Source organism: Phyllobates terribilis, unplaced genomic scaffold, assembly GCF_046119375.1.
Source record: "Phyllobates terribilis strain yellow unplaced genomic scaffold, ASM4611937v1 Scaffold_5__5_contigs__length_657084704, whole genome shotgun sequence".
NCBI lineage: Eukaryota > Metazoa > Chordata > Amphibia > Anura > Dendrobatidae > Phyllobates > Phyllobates terribilis.
The window spans coordinates 648,348,934-648,364,548 of NW_027362765.1; the positions used below are offsets into that span (position 1 = coordinate 648,348,934).

Consider the following 15,615-nt stretch of genomic DNA (forward strand, 5'->3'; position numbering starts at 1 on the left):
AAAAACTAGCTTTAGCCTCAACTATTAAAACTGGCAGACATCTAAGGGCACAAATGTAGCACTGCTCTTAGTAAATGTAAAGGAAAAATGCAAATAGACAATTCCAAATGCACAAATTTAGGAACATTTCTCTCCAACTGAAAAAAAAACATTATTAATAAATGTGAGCCATTGTTATTTGTTAAGATTCCTGGATTTAAAATGGATATTCCAATCACAATTGACAAGAATATGAAGTAATGTCTCAATTTAATGACAGCTGCTTCTTCTAGCAAGAAGTGAGGCCACCTTAAAAAAAAGAAAGTCAGACTCCAAACCCTCCCGATTTTTAATGATAGCACCTGTCCATAAGACTAGAGCATAGCAAATGTGTTAACAGGATTCTGTCAGTAGGATCAACCCTCCTTAGCCATCTGGGCATATAAGTAATAGAAAGCTGAATAAAATTATACCTTGATATCTGCAATCCAATATATTATTCCAGAGAAATCATGTTTTTCTCATAAGTAAATGAGCTGTTCCAGGATATGGGCCAGACATATATCTCCCTGAGAATCAGCCTCCAGAGATTATTTTAAATTAAAAAGGGCATTACAAGTGTGAGATATGTATTTCAGGAGAGCAGACTGTCAGTCATTACATGTCTCACACTGGTAATGCCTCATTTAACTAAAAATAATCTCTGGAGGCAGATGGGAGATCCATGTCTGGCCCAGAGATCTGAACAGCTCATTTATATATTAAGAAAAATGTGTGTTTCTCTGTATTAAGACATTGGATCTCAGAAAGTTGAATAAATACCGTTCGGTCTATAATCTGCATGTCCAAACGGCTTAGGAGGGTTGATCTTACTGACAAACACCCTTTAACCACTTCGCGCCAGAGCCTGTTTTTGCCTTCGTGACCGGGCCAATTTTTACAATTCTGACCACTGTCACTTTATGAGGTAATTACTCTGGAATGCTTCAATGGATTTGCCTGATTCTGAGTCTGTTTTTTCGTGACATATTGTACTTCATGATCGTGGTAAAATTTCTTCGATATCACTTGCGTTTATTTGTGAAAAAAATTGGAAATTTGGCGAAAATTTTGAAAATTTTGCAATTTTCAAACTTTGAATTTTCATGCCCTTAAATCAGAGAGATATGTCACACAAAATAGTTAATAAATAACATTTCCCACATGTCTACTTTACAGCAGCACAATTTTAGAACCAAAATTTTTTTTGTTGGGAAGCTATAAGGGTTAAAAGTTGACCAGCGATTTCTCATTTTTCCAACAAAATTTACAAAAACATTTTTTTAGGGACCACATCTTATTTGAAGTGACTGAGGGGCCTTTATGACAGAAAATACCCAAAAGTGACACCATTCTAAAAACTGCACCCCTCAAGGTGCTCAAAATCACATTCAAGAAGTTTATTAACCCTTCAGGTGCTTCACGGGAATTTTGGGAATGTGGAAGAACAATGAACATTTAACTTTTTTTCAGAAAAATGTTACTTCAGACCCAATTTTTTTATTTTCACAAGGGTAACAGGAAAAAATGGAATACACAATTTGTAGTGCAATATCTCATGAGCGCGCTGATACCCCATATGTGAGGGAAAACACTGTTTGAGCGCACTGCAGGGTTCGGAAGGGAAGGAGCGCCATTAGACTTTTTGAATGTAAATTTTTTTTGAATAATTAGCAGACGCTATGTTGCGTTTGGAGAGCCCCTGTGTGCCTAAACAGTGGAAACCCCCCACAAGTGACACCATTTTGGAAACTAGACCCCTTAGGGAACTTATCTAGATGAGTGGTGAGCATTGAAACCCCAAGGTGCTTCACAGAAGTTTATAATATTGAGCTGTAAAAATTAAATTTTCACATTTTTCCCACAAAAAGGTTTATCATCCCTTAATTTTGCATTATCATAAGGGTAACAGGAGAAATTGCACCATGAAATTTGTTGTGCAATTTCTCCTGAGTACGCTGATACCCCATATGTGGGGGAAAACCACTGCTTTGGTGTACGGCAGGGTTCGGAAGAGAAAGGAGTGCTATGTTGGCTGGGATAGGTTGCAGACACCGTGTCACATTTGAAGAGTCGCTGACATGCCGAAACAGCAGAAACCCCCACAAGTGACCCCATTTTGTGAACTACACCTCTCAAGGAATTCATCTAGGGAAGTAGGGAGTATTTTTTAATTTTTAAATTTATACCATTGGGCAGTGAAAAAAACATAATTATATTTTTACCACGAAAAAATGTTTTACCCTCAGATTTTACATTTTCACACAGGGCAATGGGTAAAAATGGTGCCGAAACGTGTCACACAATTTCTTCTAAAAGTGGCAATACCCCATATGTGGCTGTATCGTACCGCTTAGCCATACGGCTAGATCTGGGAGAGATGGAGCGCTATTTGACAATTGGAGAACAAATTATTGTAGAATAGGCATTTCGATTTGGGAGCACAACATTTTCTGGATTTCTTTTGGGGGGCAAGGGCCATTTCGCTTTTCCAGAGTCTTTCTGCTACCAGTAACTTGGAATATTTTTAACAGATAACGGACCTGAGTGGGGACTAGCTTTTTTTGAGGACCGAGCTGAAGCTTTTATTGGGAACATTTTACGTAACATTTATCCGGCTCTCTAGGCTGAGCACTTACATCGGGGTTTCCATCTAAATTTCCAACTGATGTAATTCAGATGAAACCCCTGCGGGATCCATTCACTGTAATGAGGCAGCAGAGTTACTCTAGACTCTGGTGTCCTTTTTTTCAGAAGTGCACAAAACTGTGGCCAACCGCACTTTTATGCACACCTAAAAAAACTGACACCGTGGGATCACAGGCCAGATGGCATCCACAGTGGCCTATATCTGCCTCATTACAGGGAATCATGGGTTCCGTCTGATTCACGTATTTCAGAGATTTACATGGAAACTCTGGTGTAAGTGCTCAGCGCAGAGCACAGGATAAATGTGAGCAAAGCCTTACTGCCATCTTTGGGAGACATAATAAACAAATCAGTAGCAGGTGAAGAATTGGTTTTATTTATTTTTTACGCCGTTCCTCGTGCGGTATAAGTGATGAGATTACTTTATTCTTCGGGTCGGTGCGATTACAGAGATACCAGATTTATATCGGGTTTTTATGATTGACAGCTGTTACACACTAAGACGCTTTTTTTTTGCAAAATCTAGTTTTTGCATCGCCATATTTTGAGGGCTATAATTTTTCCATATTTCGGCCGACAGTCATGTGACGGCTTGTTTTTTGCGGGATGAGTTGACATTTTTATTGGTACCATTTTTGGGTATGTGACATTTTTTGATCGCTTTCTATTCCGTTTTTGGGAGGTAAAATTAACAAAAACCAACAATTCAGGAATTGTTTTTTGAGGTTTTTTTTTATGCCGTTCTGCGTGTGGTAAAAGTGATAAGGCAGCATTATTCTTCGGGTCAGTACGTTTACAGCGATACTACACTCACTGTATATTTTTTTATGTTTTGGCGCTTTTTCACAATAAAACAATTTTATAGAAAAAATATTTTTTTTGCATCACTTTATTTTGAGCGCTATAACTTTTTTTATTTTTTGGCTGACGGAGCTGTATGGCGGCTTTTTTTTTGCGGAACAAGATTTTCAGCGGTACCATTTTTATTTCCATTTTGCTTTTTAATCGCATTTTTTTCCACTTTTTGTTTGGCGATATGATGAAAAAGCATAGTTTTTTGCTCAGTTTTTTATTTATTTTTATTACGGTGTGCACAGAAGGAGTTAATTAGTGTGACAGTTTTATAGATCGGGTTGTTTCGGACGCAGCGATACCAAATATGTGTACTTTTTTTGTTTTTGCATAAATATACGAATTTATTGGCTTAATATTTTATTTATTTATTTTTATTTATTTTGTGAATTTTTTTAACAGTTTGAAAACATTTTTTAGACTTTTTTTAACATTTTTACTTAGTCCTGTATGGGTCATTAATTTTTATTTTTCTAATCACTGATGTCATGCAATGTAATAGACATGTATTACATTACATGACATCTTCGCTGACTATTTCACACTGTGTCTCCTGCCAGGCTTCAGCTGCAGGCTAAGCCTAGCAGGACACCATATATGGCAGATCTGGAGGCGGTCATGTGACCTCCAGCTGCCATAACAACGGAAGGTCCTGGAAGATATCAGGGGGGCCGTCGGAGAGGTAAGTTGACGACCCCCTCTCCTCTCACTATCTTCTACATGCCGCGATCACTATAGATCGCGGCATATAGAAGATAGCAAAGGGTTAACATCATTGGGACCTGATCCAATCAGGTCCCGGTGATGTCCCCTATCAGAGCTATCGCTCTGCACTGGAACGGCAGCGCTTGCAGGACCCTGGGGGACCTGAGCGCTACGGGACCACCCACCGTTTTTAAACGTCGGCGCTGCACAGAGCCCAGGCAGCGCCGACGTTTATGTACAGTGGGCTGTCCTGAACCAGTTAATATTACAGAAGGGGATTTAAAAGTGATCCCAGAAACTAAGAACCCTTAAATGTAACCTGTACAGTATGTTTTACATAGACACTGTCTTGGAGTATGAAAATAATTGTATAACAAAGCATCAGCAAGGGGGCGTACTAAAGGGGACTTGACACTCAATTCATACTGACTAAACTGTGGACAGCATGAATCAGAGACTGCCTGCACTATTACAGGCATAGATATCTTTCTCTGAGACTTGTCAATCACTGGAGCTGGGTGGGGTGAAATCGAGAGACAGGTTTCTTTTAATTCTTTAGCCTCACTATTACTTCGCTTTTTTATAACAGTGGCAGCAGAGTGGCTCAGTGGTTAGCATTGTAGACTTGCTACGCTGGTTCAAGTCCCACCAAGGACAACATTTGCAAAGAGTTTGTATGTTATACCTGTGTATTCATGGGTTTCCTCCACAGTCTAAAGGCAATAACAATAGGAAATTTAGATTGTAAGCACCACAAAAGATGGGGACAAAGATGATGATGTCTGTAAAAGTGCTGTGGAAATAATGGGGCTATATAAGTGAGTAATATAAATAAGATACAATTGATGCTCGCTATGCTGTCTCAGCTATTTCACTCTGTCTAGATTGGTTTTCATTTATCTTTTTTATGCTTGTTCTGTTGAGGTGTCATGTAGGCTGCAGCATCCTGAATCCTTGATTATACCCTAGTTATGACCCCTACTGATCACAGTAACAGGGATTCCAAGTGCCCTGTTTGAATGAAAAGGGGGTCACATATGTCAGCTACCATATGCTACCCGTTTTCTCATGAATAGTGAGGGACCCCAGTTATTTGATACTTATTATTATGAAGAAAATCAATTGCGATTCTGGACAACCATTTAATACCTAAGAATAATATATTACACAATTAGGTATTAAAAGGGAATCTGTCAGTAGGATCCACCCTGTTAAGCCATCTATATGGGAATGTAGGTCATAGGAAGGTGTATACATTGATACCTTGATATCTGTGAGACAATGCCTTATTCCAGAGAAATCCACGTTTTTTATATGTGCAAATGAGCTGTCCAGGACTATGGGCCTAACCTAGAACTGATCTGCATTAGAATCTACCTCCAGGGATTATTTTAAATGAAAGCAATCATTACCAGAGTGGGACTCTTAAAGAGGTTGTCTCATCTTGAACTGTACAGGTAGGCACTACTGCTTCCTAGTTGCCTAGGTGATATGCTCCTAAATAATGACAGTTCCTGGTGGCAGCATGGCCGCATAAACTTGTCCAAACTGAACGGTGTCCCATGGGAGAAGCTCAGGGACACTAAAGAAGGTTGGATCCTGTGATCCGACAGCTTAAGAGCAGCAATAGCAGCTAAACGGGGCTGGAGGGCCCTGTGACGTGCAGGGGAGGAGGGAATATGGTAATTTAGCACAGAGGCGGCGATTTAGGTGAATAGTAAGCAGATAGGAGAGGTTTTCTTGGTGCCCGCCGGACACCAAGCCTCTGTAAAACAGACTTTATAAAATCAGATTTCTCTGCAATCAGACCTCTGCTATGGGCCTGTAATGCAGCGGCTTGCGGCATTACTGTAATGGTCCAGGGTGTGTTTTGGCTGACCATGTACCTTCCCCCAGGTGACTGGTCACATGACTGTGACATCGCACAGGTCCTGTGCACACAGAAGGTCTGATCACATGACTGTGATATCAGCACAGGTCCTGTATGTGCACTACAGGATATATAAACTCTGGTAGTTTTCAAACAGGTGTGTGAAAGGCGTGAGGCCTGTTCCCTGTGTGGGACACTGTTAGAGTGTGAGGCCTAGTGAGGCCTGGAAGGCAGAGGCTGGATGTTAGGTGTGAAAACATACCAGTAGTCATTGAAGGTACGAGGGCTGGAGACCCCCATCTGGGAAGCCGTAAAGCCACAGCGGTGGCAGAACAAATCTGACTGAAGCAGCTAAAACCCGGCAAAGGTAAAACACTGCGTTATATGGACATTGGTATAAGTGACTTTGCTGAAGGCTGTAACTGGAGCCAAGTGGGCTTGTCTGACACTTGAAAAGCTCCTGGACACTATATGTGTAATAAGTCGGCGAGACACTGAGTTGGACTCGGTTATAAGCAGTTATGAAGAGTAATAAACTGCTGGATTGTTAAATACAGGAAAACGTGGCTGGTGTGCTTTAATTGACCAGGTGCAGCGAGTATCCCCCAATATGATGACTAGCACTGCCTTACAGGGCCATACAGGTAAGTATAGATTTACTTTTCTATCACCTGTATGCCCATAGTAGAAGTCTGATATCAGGGGGGTGACAGATTTCCTTTAACTCTTAAGAGCAGCAACACTTTGAAACTCTCTGCTGCACAAAGTTGTGATAATTAATTGAAACTAACAAAGTTACAAGGATTTGGGTTTTCTAAAAATATCAAAAATGTAACTATTTTATTGGTCTTTTTAGGACAGAAGTATTAAAAAATGGCGTAAAAAAATACATCAAATCAATGTGGCAAGGTAACACTGAATCCAGTGTCACAAAACAAATGGTGCATTAGTTGCAGTATTTAAGACAAGGAACGTCTCCTCTTACCTGGTGATGCAAGCATCTGGATATTCTCCACAATAATGTCCTCATACTGATCCTTGTGTCGTTCTATGTACTCCCACTCCTCCATGGAGAAATAGACAGTGACGTCCTGACACCTTACAGGAACCTGATACACAGAAAGAAATAAACTTAGTGCCAAAAGGGAATGGTTTTGTTTCTGCATCCTGGAACTTTTAGTGCAATTAATATGTAGCACCCTGAGGACTCGGCTGCTACAGGGGTATTACACCTCAAGCCAGAGGTGTGGTATTCCACTCCCGGGTAAGGATGGAGTGTGGAACTGAGCTCGGATAGCTGCATGCACTACATACATCCCATTTCCGGGGGACAGAACTACTGTACTCCCACTAGAGAAATGTGCAGGTACGACAGCGTCTGTCCCTGGCTGGAGTGGGAGGGGGGGTGGAACATCCCAGTAGTGTAGGGGCAGATAGGGGGAGCAGTCTGGGTAGTGCTAGGAGCTCATTGGGTGCTGGTCACCTGAGCTCACACATAGAGGGAGTATATAAGGTGGGAACCATCTTAGAACAGGGTCTTTGCAGAGAAGTCTTTTGTAGAAGGCTGGTCAGTCTGTCAGTCTTTTGCAGAGTCAGAGAAAGAGAGCAGAGGAGCAGAGCAGCCCCAAGGCCAAGAGAGAGAGAGAGGGGAAAGAAGGACCCAGAGGGGGAGAAGAAGGAACTCCAAGAACCCAAAATTAGACCAGAGGGTGAAGAGTTGGCACAAGGGTACCGGATCCCAAACTGGTGGAGGGCATTAATCCTCAGCCAGAGACCGGAGGTCGTGGGCAGGATCTGCCACGACCACCCACTACATCCACCTGGAAGGCAAACCGAGCATAGGGTCAGGGAACCCAGAGACAAGGGTTTTACCAACAAGAGGCCCGAGGGAGCCGGACATAAGTGGATCCCTGGTGGGGAAGGCCAGAGAGGAGGCACGTCAGAAAGGGAGCTCAGGACCACGCTCCAGAACTACTTGGGGGTTGGCCGAGTCCAGGACCTGGTGGACGCAGCACGGCTCGGGTGGTCACTCAAGGCCGGAGTGACCAGCACAACAGCAGTAAGTAAAAACCCTGAACTGCACAACCCGACTCTGAGTCTCATTACCATCCTCACTGCACCTCCACAACCACCATCCTCTGCACCTGACCCCCTGAGGCTATACCCCTCCCGTTGGGGGTTATACTACCAGAGCTGCACACACACCACCAGCCTCAGCGGACCCTGCTGCAGCGGCGGCCGTATTGACCGCAAATCAACGGGTGGCGTAGTCGACACTAAAGAACATCAATAACATCTGTAGGACTGCCACACTCTGAGCTTGACACCCTGGGCACGGACCGGGTCACAGCCACTCGGAGACTACAACCCCCATCTGATCCGGCTCCGGGTATTCCCCTAAAGAATATGGCCCAGGGGGCGCGTCAACTTTGGCGTAGTCGGCAGGATAACGTGCCCGCAACAACCGGGTACTGCGTGCCTGAAGAAAAGTACACCGTTACCTCAAAAAGAAGTCTCCCGCCGGTCCCGGAGGGTCCCCGCCATCGGACCCCATCACAGATCGATTCCCGCCGGTTGTCCGCCATTTGCAGCTTTTTCCCGCCATCTGCAGAGTTTCCCGCCACTGGGAGACGATTCCCGCCATTTCCAAAGATTTCCCGCCTTGGAAGAGCGGACGCCATTATGGGCGTGCCAGAGGATGGCAAGAGGCCGCCTCCCATCGTGGGCCAGGTCGAAGAATGGCGCCAAAAGCGGAAACCGCCCCCACCAACAGAGACTGTGATGCTAGAGGTGTCCATCAGCGTGAAAGAACTGCCCCTGGAGCTGACAATCACCAAGTTGCCCCGGGACCGCCCTCGAAGTGGGAGGAGACAGAACAAAAGAACGAAGATGGGTGCCGCCTGGAGCAGTCTGGAGAGAGCGCACCCGGAGACAAGAAGCCTGGAGAGGAGTCCAGAGAAAGCCTACCCGGAGATGGAAGGCGAGACAGGCAGCGCCGACCCAGTGGTCAGGAGCCTGCTGGAAGCAACAACCCCACTAGGCTTAGTGGAGATCCTAGCACAGCTCCCCCGAGATCGGGAGTGTGCACAGACCGCGCTGGAGGGCCTCGCACGGAGGATGGCCCAGGTGCAGCGGGAGACGCTGGCGGAGTGGAGCCGAGAGATGGCCCAGCAGACCGAAACCCGTCAGCGGAGCACGCCACCCGAGACGAGGAGACAGACCGCCTCTGAGGATGGTGCAGGAGGACTCAAGGCCGGAGACGGCGCCGAGAAGGGAGCTGAACGAACGGAGGCAGGTAAAGGGGACGTTTCTACCCCGAGCCGGGAAACCGCGTGCCTGCCCCAGCTCCCCGTCGCAGAGCCCGAAGTTCCCCCTGCCGTGCCCGTCGCTGCAACGTCACCGCCGCAGACTAGGCCTCAACCGGAAGCCGCGGCCGCGACCCCTGTGACGTCACGCGCTTCGACCCCGAGCGTGGCCAAGCAGGAAACACCATCGGCCTGGTCGCAAGGCCTAGCACCCCCGGGCGCCGCAATGCCAACAGCGCCCCCTACCTCCGCGGAGCCACCGGCCTGGTCGCAGGGCCGAGTAACCCAGGGCGCCGCCGTTCTTACGGTGCCCTTTGCCTTTAGGGTGCCCCAAGCCTGGTCGCAAGGCCTGGTCAACCCGGGCGCCGCTACCACCACTGCGCCCATAACATCTAGAGTGCCGCACCTGGGTGAAGACCTGTTCGCCCAGCATACGTGCCCGGATGGGCAGCCCTTTGTATGGCCCCAGGAGTATATTCAGCTAGAACTCCAAAAAGCAAGGCCCATGTGCGAGCCCCTGATTCCGGCTCCGAAGCCCGTAAAGAGGACCCCGCCCCCGCTGGAGGAGACACAGTTCGAGTGGGACCCCACTGGAGAAGACCTCATGGGGTTCACTCAGGAAACTCGGGCGGCTGCAGCGGAGCGTGCAGAGTGCTGCCGGCAGCAGCTCGAGGTCTTCGAGAGGGAGCGGAGAGAGAGGCGGGTCCGGGAACAGCAAACGCAGATAAGGAGCGCAGAGCAGAAGAGCCGGACCAGGAGGAACCCCCGTGCAGCTCATGGTCCCCCTACCACCGGGACTGTGATAAAGTTCAATATGCAGCACGGATGGGGCTTTATTAGAGACCACCATACCCCCGGCGACGTCTTTGTCATGCGCAGAGACGTAGAAAGTCATCTGCCGGAGGGACACAGGGGTCGTGACCTGTATGTAGGGGACGAGGTCACCTTCACCCGGCACAAGTGTGCCAAAGGACCCTACGCCCTCCATGTGCATCGCCTGACGGAGGAGGAGCTGCGGTGTGAGGAGGAGCAAGAGGACCCGGACGGGTCTGAAATTGAAACCAACCAACAAGAAAGAGCAGGAGGACGCCGTCATTGAAGTACGGTAGAGGGAGACTGTAAATAGTTACCCGTCGGGGTACCAAAAACTGTTGCTGATTTAAAATATGTTCCCCGTTGGGACAAAAGTGTGAACTGTTACCCGTGTGTCCCCTATCCATTACCTGGCCGAGGACTGAGAGCGGCCATTTCCCTTTGTATATAGTTGCGCTTCCTAAAGCGCCCCCTACTGGTTTTATAGGAAACCATGTTTTTCCAAGAAAAGAGACTGTCGCACTTTACCCGGTCACAAGTTGAACCGTGACCGGAGGAGCAAGAAAAGTTTACAAGAATGTTTTATATGAAAAGTTTTATGATGCTGCTAATGTATAATGTTTGATATGTTTTATATGTTGATGTTGTTATGCAAAAATTGTATGTTTGGTATGTTTTATTTTTCTTACAGCCCGAGGACGTGCTGTGATTTACCAGGGGGGAATGTAGCACCCTGAGGACTCGGCTGCTACAGGGGTATTACACCTCAAGCCAGAGGTGTGGTATTCCACTCCCGGGTAAGGATGGAGTGTGGAACTGAGCTCGGATAGCTGCATGCACTACATACATCCCATTTCTGGGGGACAGAACTACTGTACTCCCACTAGAGAAATGTGCAGGTACGACAGCGTCTGTCCCTGGCTGGAGTGGGAGGGGGGGTGGAACATCCCAGTAGTGTAGGGGCAGATAGGGGGAGCAGTCTGGGTAGTGCTAGGAGCTCATTGGGTGCTGGTCACCTGAGCTCACACATAGAGGGAGTATATAAGGTGGGAACCATCTTAGAACAGGGTCTTTGCAGAGAAGTCTTTTGTAGAAGGCTGGTCAGTCTGTCAGTCTTTTGCAGAGTCAGAGGAAGAGAGCAGAGGAGCAGAGCAGCCCCAAGGCCAAGAGAGAGAGAGAGGGGAAAGAAGGATCCAGAGGGGGAGAAGAAGGAACTCCAAGAACCCAAAATTAGACCAGAGGGTGAAGAGTTGGCACAAGGGTACCGGATCCCAAACTGGTGGAGGGCATTAATCCTCAGCCAGAGACCGGAGGTCGTGGGCAGGATCTGCCACGACCACCCACTACATCCACCTGGAAGGCAAACTGAGCATAGGGTCAGGGAACCCAGAGACAAGGGTTTTACCAACAAGAGGCCCGAGGGAGCCGGACATAAGTGGATCCCTGGTGGGGAAGGCCAGAGAGGAGGCACGTCAGAAAGGGAGCTCAGGACCACGCTCCAGAACTACTTGGGGGTTGGCCGAGTCCAGGACCTGGTGGACGCAGCACGGCTCGGGTGGTCACTCAAGGCCGGAGTGACCAGCACAACAGCAGTAAGTAAAAACCCTGAACTGCACAACCCGACTCTGAGTCTCATTACCATCCTCACTGCACCACCACAACCACCATCCTCTGCACCTGACCCCCTGAGGCTATACCCCTCCCATTGGGGGTTATACTACCAGAGCTGCACACACACCACCAGCCTCAGCGGACCCTGCTGCAGCGGCGGCCGTATTGACCGCAAATCAACGGGTGGCGTAGTCGACACTAAAGAACATCAATAACATCTGTAGGACTGCCACACTCTGAGCTTGACACCCTGGGCACGGACCGGGTCACAGCCACTCGGAGACTACAACCCCCATCTGATCCGGCTCCGGGTATTCCCCTAAAGAATATGGCCCAGGGGGCGCGTCAAATACACAGCAGAACCTGTTGGCAGTCCATAACAGCTCACTGGTTTCTACCACACAACTGTCTAATTATGACTTATATACATACAATCAATCAATCAGCACCTTCATTACAGGCAGAATAAATCCAACATTTACATCCTCATTTTTCCTAGTATTGGATATTCAGGGAATTGTCCACTAGTTGTCAACCAATATTGAATGTTCCCAGTTTTTGACCTGCAGCATCCTCATTTGTCCGTGCATGAGAAACATTGTTTTTTTTTTGGTTGGACAAAATGTGAAGGCTGCAGGCGATCAGAGATTGAATGACTGCAGTGGACACATGACACCCACAGTAGCTAATCAGTGACGGCTTATTAATTGCAGAGGACATGTGATGATACCCCTGCTGGATATTAATGCTGGGAGACGTAGGGCCCGAATCAGCAAGACCAGGATTCTTAACGCCGGTCTTCATAAGGGGGCATGCCAGAGATAGACGCTCCTGATTCATGAAGAGCTGCACGTCTCTTCATGAATCAGGAGCGCCGGACGAGTGGAGTGCACCTCAGTGTGCGGCTCAACACAAACTGTATTCCAGTCTCTGCTGGAGTAAGATTTAAGGCATAGCGAATGACGCCACTCGTCATAAATTTGACAAGCGTCTATTGGAGGCAGTTGATGGCTGAATATCACAGTGACCATCTGCCAGGAAAGATGTGGGCTTGACTTGCAAGTCTGCATCAAAGTCAGGGAACCGGCGTATGATGTAAGTATATGTCATATGTTGGTAAGGGGTAAACCCAAGTGCAGAAATTAAAGACAATTAAAATTTCATAGGTCTACTGGGAAGATATATGCTATACAGACTGTACCGTAGGCAACAAATCAGTGCCCAATTATACCAGTGCTCATATAGTAAAGGCTAGATCTCAGCTAAATACCATGGTATTGTAACACGCTCCAGGGAGTGCCCAAGTGGTGTTTGTAGGTTTAGTAAGATCCTTATGCTAAGCAATGTCCCTGTAAGGCCCCGTGTTAAAGTTCTCGCCCTAACAAGCCCGGTACCCAAGTGTTGTTCTGCCACTGACTAACAAATTCCCTATGTCCCTCACAAAGGGAATCAATGTGGGCAGAATGAATCAGAGCCTAGCTGAGTGACTGCTGCCATGTAAAATTTTCTTCACAACGCTCTGGGGAATATAACTGCCTGGGGTTTATAATCAGATATACTACTACTTAAAGAGGTTTTCCCATGAACAAAGTACATTTTAATTAATAGATCTTTAAATAATAATACGTTCCACAATTGGATGTGATATAATATAATGTTCCTGTGCTGAGATAATCCTATAAATGTGCCCCTGCTGTGTACTGTGTAATGGTTGTGTCTGACCGTACAGGGACATGGTCGGATCATACCACATCTCCTGGGCAGAGGAAGATGCAAAAGAGTATACAGACATTACAGCACAGGATCACAGCTGATTCTTTCTGTGAGGTAAAACATTTCCCTGCCTGCTTTTAAGCAATGTTTTACCACAAAGAATCATTTGTGATCCCCTGCTGAATGTCTGTAATCTCTTTTGCTTCCTCCCCTGCCCAGCAGCTGTGGTATGATCAGATAATGTCTCTGCATGGTCAGACACAGCCATGAGGCTATGTGCGCACGTAGCAGATTTGATGCAGAGCGTTTTTGCCTTTCTCTGGCAGAAAAAACACATGCAGATTTACATGCGTTTTTTCAGCCAGAGAGAAGTGTTTTTACATACGTTTTCAAGCACTTTTCCAAACAATTTTAGCATCGCTTGGAAAGTGCTTGACAAGTTGGTCACACTATATAAATCCATGCAACCGGCATGGATTTATAATGTGTGAACAACTGATGCTTTAAATGCAGCATCTATAGTAAAAAAAATAAATAAAAATAATTAAAAAGTTAAAAATAAAAAAAACCTGTATACTCACCTCTCCGGTCTCCTCCCGGCCGTGTCCTCTCTCCTCGGCGTCCAGCGGTGTACTGGCAATTTAGTCAGCTGATGGTCACGCGACCAACACCTGACTGCTGAAATCAGCGGTCGCGTGACCATCAGCTGACTAAATTACATTTAAATAAGTCAAAATCTGCAGAAATTGAAATACTGCGGGTGAGTTTGGGTACGAGCCCATGATCAGGAAATGCTGCGTGTTTGACGCTGCATGTTTATTCAGCGTCAAACCTGCAGTGGTCAGATGTTACAGGATAGTGGATGGTATTTCTAGAAATCCCGTGTGTGCATCTGAGGCTGCGGATCACCAGCAGACATGGACATGCAGTGTGTCTTTCAGGACTGCAGCATGTCAAAATTCACTTGCGGAGTCACTAGTCTTCGTAACAGAAATTTGACCACTAGAATGTATTCAATGTGGTAAATCCGCATGGTTCAGTGAACACATGCGGACTTACCTGTGTTCAATAGAACACAGCATTTTGGATGCAGCAAAAATATGCCGTGTCCAAAGCGCTGCTGCATCTGTATTGTTGGCACTTAGCCTAAAATTAAAAAATAGCGTGGGCTCCCACATCATTTTCGAAACCAGCAGAGAGAAAGCCAACCACTGGGGGCTGATATTACTAGCCAGGGAAGGGGCCATTAGCCAAAATTGTTCCCTGGGTATTAATAAAAGTCCACAGCTGTTTGCTTAGCCTTTACTGGCTAGATTACAGGGGGACCCCAGAAAAAAATTGACTTAGCGCCCCCCTATAAAATCTAACCAGCAAAGACTAGGCAGACAGCTGCAGGCTGATACTAATAGCCAGAGAAGGGACCATGGATCCTGGCTCCCTCTGAGGCTAGCAATATCAGTTCTCAGTGGCCCCAGAAATGGTGCAGCCATAAGATGCGCCAAATTTGGTACTTAGCCTCCGCTCTTCCCACTTGCCCTGTTGTAGTGGCAAGTGGGGTAATAGGGTTGGGGTTCATATCAGCCTTGTATTGTCAGCTGACATGAAGCCCAGGTTGGTAATGGAGGGAGTCTATAAGATGCCTCATTACTAACCCCGTAGTAAAGTTTTTGAAATAAAGACACGGCCAGAATAAAGTCTTTTATTTTAAATAAAATTCCACACAGTTTTAATCATTTATTTAAAAATAAAAAAACATTGTATACTCACCTAACACCTAATCCTCAATGCCCTTGTCTCCTGTAAAAAAACAAAAATAAAAAACAACCATATCCCTCATCTGTCAGCAGTGATGACACAATTCAGTGTCCCATGACAATCTGGGTCACTCCTACAGCAGCCACATCAGCAATCACTGGTGTGACTGTTATAGAGGAGAGCACTGTATACACTGACAGGAGTGTAATCACTCCTATCAGTGTATAGAGCTGAGCTGCTGGGACTGAGGCCACTGGAGTTAAATCAGCTGATAGTTCCGGTGACCTCACTTACTGCACCAGTGTTGCGTGGGAAAATTCTCAC

At 46.4% G+C, this 15,615-nt stretch overlaps 1 protein-coding gene and 1 long non-coding RNA gene across 4 annotated transcripts in view; one reads left to right on the forward strand and one right to left on the reverse strand.

Annotated features, from left to right (window-relative positions):
- The window catches only part of LOC141273827 (uncharacterized), a 123,940-nt gene that overhangs the window by 67,273 nt on the left and 41,052 nt on the right, over positions 1-15,615 (forward strand). The window lies entirely within an intron of this gene.
- Positions 1-15,615, reverse strand: part of LOC141273825 (uncharacterized) — a 100,507-nt gene that overhangs the window by 38,171 nt on the left and 46,721 nt on the right. For both annotated transcript variants that reach the window (XM_073686214.1, XM_073686212.1), the window contains exon 2: positions 7,080-7,203. In XM_073686214.1, the coding sequence (XP_073542315.1) occupies positions 7,080-7,203 (124 nt within the window). The remainder of the gene's footprint in view (positions 1-7,079; positions 7,204-15,615) is intronic.